This window comes from Glandiceps talaboti, chromosome 19 (assembly GCF_964340395.1).
Source record: "Glandiceps talaboti chromosome 19, keGlaTala1.1, whole genome shotgun sequence".
Classification (NCBI taxonomy): domain Eukaryota; kingdom Metazoa; phylum Hemichordata; class Enteropneusta; family Spengelidae; genus Glandiceps; species Glandiceps talaboti.
In genome coordinates this window covers 20,495,306-20,501,794 of record NC_135567.1, presented here as the reverse complement: position 1 = coordinate 20,501,794, position 6,489 = coordinate 20,495,306, and the positions used below count along the sequence as shown (strand labels likewise).

The following is a 6,489-nucleotide window of genomic DNA, read 5'->3' as shown; positions in this document are numbered from 1 at the left end:
GTGGGGCAGATGTCATTTGCTTGTTCATGATTATTTAAGTTATTCATAGTAATTTGTACTGATTAAAACCTGGTATTTAATAAGCTATAACCAATCCAATGATAGGATCTGTGATACATATCAAACAATGTAAGGGAATCCATACCAACTTTCTAACTAAGTAAATACAAATAATCAAATAAATAAATAAACAAAAATAAATGAACAAAAACTAACAAACACAAGCAAACAAATGAGATACCGACCCCGTAAAATAGTCACAATTGGAGATACCAAGTTTTCATAAACAAAATTGTGACTATTTTGGGTCAGTATTTGATTGTGTTTGTTTAAATTCATTTATTTTTGTTTATTTACTTATTTATTTATTTGTATTTGTTTGTTTTCGTGAAAAAAACTAACTAAGCCTGAGCCCCCTGTGGTGCCACTTGAATACATTCACACATATAATGTAATAACAGTTTGTAAATATTGATATTTTGATATAGGAGTTTAATGCACTGTTGCTTATATATTGATAGAATCTGGAATTCTTGTGGGATGAAGATACGGATATTTCATCTTCCTGGTTTTCTCTCTTTCCTCTATTATGTATCCAATTTCTTGAAGTGTTGCTTGAAACCTAGAAAGTAATTAGTAATTGTTATGTACATCATTATTTATAATACTATGACAGAACCCCATGACACGCGAGTACAATAGTGGCGTACTCAGGGTATTTGCACAAGTACATGTAGTGTTCTCTGCCACTGTACTTTCATGAGCATAGCGAGCATGCTCAAACACTGAACACACATTCATACACGCCCACATACATACATACATACACATACATACATACATACATACATACATACGAACACACACATACATGCACACACACATACATACATATATACATACATACATATATACACATACATACATACGTACGTACGTACGTACGTACGTGTACGTACGTACGTACGTACAAACAAGCACACACACAAACAAACAAATGACTAAACAAACAAATGCCATTATCAATACAATTAAATATAATCAAGGTGAACAGTCAAAATATAAAAACTTACTTCTTAATGGCTTCAGTAGCTATGGGGTCACTTTGATATTTCCTCATACTATGTCCAAGTATATCTGGTGATGGTTGAGTTAAAGCATGTACCATTACCATAGTACTTAACGTTGTATTTCTTGATGGAAGTTGTGTTAGTATGTGCTTCTCTTCGAGAGGTTCCTGAAAATTATAATTAAAGCAAAAGTCCAGTGTGATTTTATTCTGTCACTCTTTGTATTTGCCAAACACGGTACAGCTGTTTTGACTATCGCCGGAATTTTTTACCTTTCTTAAGTTTCTAGGACGCGACGACATCATCATGTTTATATGAACGCTGTAGGAGGGAGCACAGAATTCTGTGTGAGAGTAACGAGATTGACTTGACAGCAATGTGTGAAGATAACGCTGTAGGGGGGAGCACAGAATTCTGTGTGAGAGTAACGAGATTGACTTGACGGCAATGTGTGAAGATAACGCTGTAGGAGGGAGCACAGAATTCTGTGTGAGAGTAACGAGATTGACTTGGCGGCAATGTGTGAAGATAACATAGTGTACAATCGCAATATGGTCCGTCAGGAAATAGACTAGTTGATAAGGACTGTTCCTTGTTTCTTTTGAACTCTTACCTTAGTGGTTGGTGGTTTACCGCGAAGGATGGCAGGGTAGTTTGGTGGGAATGCATACTGGTCGTACTGTGGAAAATTACCAACAGCATGGCCAAGACTACTAATGGTGATTATTGATGTAACCACTTCAATGACATCACCAGTTGAGGTAAAACTACCATTACCTGGAAAACCCTGAAATGGGTTAAAACAACTTTATGAAGTACATTCTAAATCATTATAACAGAACCAAGTTATTTCTTTTCCTTTCAAAACATCTGTGACTAGTCACTTGTCTGTAGTAAGCCGAAAAAAAAAATTGTGTGGTTCCGATTACATTCAGCTTTAAAATAGGTGGGGTAGGTAGATTTTTTATTTTTTATTTTTTTTTTTTTTCATGTGCGAGTGTCTAGTTCAGGTTTTCCATTCCATTGTTTTTCCAAATGGTCTCTGTGTTGTTTATTTCTTCCTATCAGATGCACAGCCATTACAGATTGAAAGAATAGTTTTATATTCTCTTTTTAAGTTGATGTCAGTTTCCGCATCCACTATTTCTTGTGAGACTTCGCGATTTTCGTGATTTTATTATTATTTTTCTTGAATATGTAAAAAAAAATTTTAGGGTCTGCATGAAAAACTAGGTGGGGTCGGGTAACCGGAACCAAACAACTTATTTGGCCTAATTACATGCAGGTAACCGCAAATGTTTAAGCAATACTCAACCAAGATTAGGGACTCCTGGGAGGATCACATAATGTTGCAGAAGCTCAACAAACACCATTGTTCGTTTAGGACAAAACCCCCTCCCCCCTCCCCAATCAAACATTCTCAAGTGTGACATTAGATGGTTATATATGATGTAAACTAAACTATAGCAGTCACACCACTACGATCGACATAATGTAAAAACATGATTGTAAACATAGTACAAGAACTACAGTACCATATCTCACATTAGAAGTAAATTTTCATGAACTTATCAATATCTCAGTAGTAAATATAAAAGCTGTTACCATTGAAGGAATGAAAGCTCTCCATCAAAATGTGGTTAGAAGTGTGAAAATGAAGTTCAGCAATTAATTGCATTGATGCCAAAACCCCCTCTCCCCTAAATGAAAGAAGTCCACTTATTAAAATTGTGCAATCGCCCCATACCACTCACAATAATTTATACACTGATACTAGAAACAGATAGAGTTACAACTAAGATCAAAGTTGTGTGGAAAATACAATATTTACACTAAAAACTAACTATGGATATTGGGCAATGACTGTCTTTTTACATTAAAATAAGGCAAAAAAAGAAAAAAAAAGAATTGTTTCTGGTCAGGACATTTTGTCTAAAGTGGTGCGATGATGAGGTTTTTTTTTTAAATTCCCAACAAACCTGTCACTCAGTCTACTATTTATGGCAGTTACTGTTCTTTTTATTTAGTACTTTAGAGCAAGTGTGTATGTGGGGCAGATGTCGTTTGCTTGTTCATAATTGACTTTGCAGTTGTCTTCACTGAAGTAGGGAGGGTTATTTTTGTGTTTTTTCTTGGATGTGCAGACTGCATGGGCTGGACAAACACACAAAAAAAGACAGACGCAATGGTGTTTAAGTGATGCGCGCGCTGACCAGAAACAATTCTTCTTCTTTTTGTTGGCCTAATTGACCAATTATATCAAAATAGTACATCTAAGGAAACATATTGTTTATCTCCACATCATCACAATGTGTATACTTTGTGGTAAAGTAACAACAAGCAAATCTTCATATATTTTTTTTACCTTGACACCACATCCTTCAGGTGGTTCTGTTGATAGTTCAGAAGCCCAGGCTTGTAATTCAGCATCTTCAATTAACTTATCTTGCTTATCTATGAAGAAAAGGTAAGTTACTTCTAAAACTACCCAGGCTTGTAATTCAGTATCATGGGTTAACTTATCTCTCTTATCTATGAAGAAAAGGTAAGTTACTTCTAAAACTACCCAGGCTTGTAATTCAGTATCTTGTGTTAACTTATCTCTCTCATCTATGAAGAAAAGGTAAGTTACTTCTAAAACTACCCAGGCCTGTAATTCAGTATCTAGTGTTAACTTATCTCTCTCATCTATGAAGAAAAGGTAAGTTACTTCTAAAGCTACCCAGGCTTGTAATTCAGTATCATGGGTTAACTTATCTCTCTTATCTATGAAGAAAAGGTAAGTTACTTCTAAAGCTACCCAGGCTTGTAATTCAGTATCATGGGTTAACTTATCTCTCTCATCTATGAAGAAAAGGTAAGTTACTTCTAAAACTACCCAGGCTTGTAATTCAGTATCATGGGTTAACTTATCTCTCTCATCTATGAAGAAAAGGTAAGTTACTTCTAAAGCTACCCAGGCTTGTAATTCAGTATCATGGGTTAACTTATCTCTCTCATCTATGAAGAAAAGGTAAGTTACTTCTAAAACTACCCAGGCTTGTAATTCAGTATCATGGGTTAACTTATCTCTCTTATCTATGAAGAAAAGGTAAGTTACTTCTAAAACTACCCAGGCTTGTAATTCAGTATCATGGGTTAACTTATGTTGCTCATTAAAGCTGCACTAGCAGCCACTGTAACGTTTTTAGCACAGCTGAGATAGGTTAAGTATGTAATGATTCAGGTACACTGCACTGCAGTACGGAACACTTTACCACTGTCACTAACACAGACTCAGTCAAAAAAGTGTTATCAAGAAATCGGTTAAAAGATCAAATGCTTGCCAAATTTTAAAAGTAAATATGAGTGAGGTACATATTATTAGCTGTACTGTCAGTTCCTGGAGTCATTTTAATGTTTTTTATGCACATTTCCATATTACCCAAACTTGCTTCACTTAAATTTGACCAGAGTTCTTTGCGTTCTGCCATTTTGAATTTTTTGAAATCAAGGACCACAATAGAAATAAGTATTAATTGCTTTCATATGTTATCCTTGGAATGACTTTTCTATGTACTTTTTTAACTATCTTCTATTGCCAAATAGAATAAATCTAAATCTAAAACTTCATTTACATGTTTGGGTATAAAATTTGTCAGTTATTGGCCCTGAATACTATAATAAACAATTTAATTAAATATTCATAAGTGTTAGAAAAACATACCATAATGTCGTTCAACAATAGATGTCACGTAATCTTTAATAGCATTGTATACCAGCATGCCATCATCTCTAAGTGGATAGCTTGGAAGTACTTCCGGGTCATCGACCCCTCTCTTCTTGAAGTTGTTGGGAAATGTTCCATCAACATCAAGTCTCCAGGTTTTCCATTGTCGTCGTATGATTTCAAGCATACCAACTCGACCCAATGACATTGCTGCATCTATCCATCCACCAGGGGCTAATAAGACATCTAAGGCAATACTTGAAATTCAGGAAAAATGAATCAGGGAAAAACAAAAGAAAATAGAAACATGACGTCATTTAAAGAAGTATTATATATACCAACAGCCAAATTGCATGTATTCGAACAGAAAATACAAGATTATAGATATGAAATGATGTATATAGAGTACTTACTGATTAATCCCAATGACATTCACAAAATGAATTCCCAGTAAACGAAATATTGGGTGAGATGGAGATAAATGGCGATGAGTACACAAGGCAAATGTTTCAATCACCAAATGGGTAAAACCGAGATGTATTAATGACTGATGTACCGCTGTCTCTGCATTGTTGAAAAACATCTTGGCAAGCAACCACGTGTACTCAGGGTCAGTTGGTAGGAAGACCTGCAGAATACAATGTAACTTATCATCAAGGCTTTGACTAGTATGACATTACCCATGATGCACGAGTGCAAGTGTGGTGCACGTACTTGGGGTATTTGCATAAGTGCTTGCAGTATTTCGTGCACCTGTACTTTCACAAGCATAGCTAGTGAAAGTGTAGTAGAAAACACTGCAACTTGCAGGAGTGCAAATACCCCTGAGTACCCACACTAGTACTGGAACTCACGTGGCATTGGGTTCTGTTATTATTACATGTTTATCTGAGACGGTAAATTGCCATAAAATTTATTTTGTATCGAACTATTGCATCCTCATTTGCATATCATTTGCATGTGGGTATGCAGTAATGTTTTCGGTATTGCACTGCAGTGAAAGTACCACTACTATGCACTTGCACCAGTGCAAGTAATGTCTGTTATACAGTGGTACATATGTAATAATACAGTGGTACATATGTAATAATACAGTGGTACATATGTAATAATACAGTGTATATTTGATTATTAACTATTTACTACCTAAGGTCTTCCTAAGATCTGTAGGGAAGGTTACTGAGTAATTTAACATTGTTTATGAAAACCAGTGTTTAAAATGTATTGGTTTCATTCACATTCACTTATCAGTACAGATTAACATTTAATCAAAATTTATCTTTAAGACGGAAGTGACGTACAAGCCGAGCTAGGCAACTTCCGTTTATTGTACTTTGCTGTTCTTCAAAAAAAAATATTAGTATTTTCATAAACCCTACACGAAACGTCCATGGTATTTTATACAATATTATTCCTTTCACTCATTTTATATAGAAACATACAAAAATTAAAAGTGCTGAAAATTTGTATTATAGCAATATTTGGTCAACTACTTGGCAATATCATATCACTCAGGTATATCATATCACTCAGGTAGGGTGACTCTTGAAATAATGAATAATACAATATATGTTTTTGATTGTAAAACTGTTCTTTCTTCTATAAGCTTATAAGCTGTTCAATATATCCCAAACTTATTTTACCGGATTATCTTCACTTTTATCCTGAAATAGTTGGATAGCAACTGGCATCAGATCTTTGTCATTGTTC

At 34.8% G+C, this 6,489-nt stretch overlaps 1 protein-coding gene across 1 annotated transcript in view; it reads right to left on the bottom strand.

Moving 5' to 3' along the window:
- Positions 1 to 507: 507 nt before the first annotated feature.
- The window catches only part of LOC144450132 (polyunsaturated fatty acid 5-lipoxygenase-like), a 10,478-nt gene continuing 4,496 nt past the window's right edge, over positions 508 to 6,489 (bottom strand). The window contains exons 6-12 of the mRNA XM_078140700.1: positions 6,423 to 6,489; positions 5,193 to 5,407; positions 4,777 to 5,036; positions 3,436 to 3,524; positions 1,684 to 1,857; positions 1,074 to 1,237; positions 508 to 622 (exon numbers count right to left, since the gene is read on the bottom strand). The exon at positions 6,423 to 6,489 is cut by the window's right edge and continues 32 nt beyond it. Of these exons, the coding sequence (XP_077996826.1) occupies positions 508 to 622; positions 1,074 to 1,237; positions 1,684 to 1,857; positions 3,436 to 3,524; positions 4,777 to 5,036; positions 5,193 to 5,407; positions 6,423 to 6,489 (1,084 nt within the window). The remainder of the gene's footprint in view (positions 623 to 1,073; positions 1,238 to 1,683; positions 1,858 to 3,435; positions 3,525 to 4,776; positions 5,037 to 5,192; positions 5,408 to 6,422) is intronic.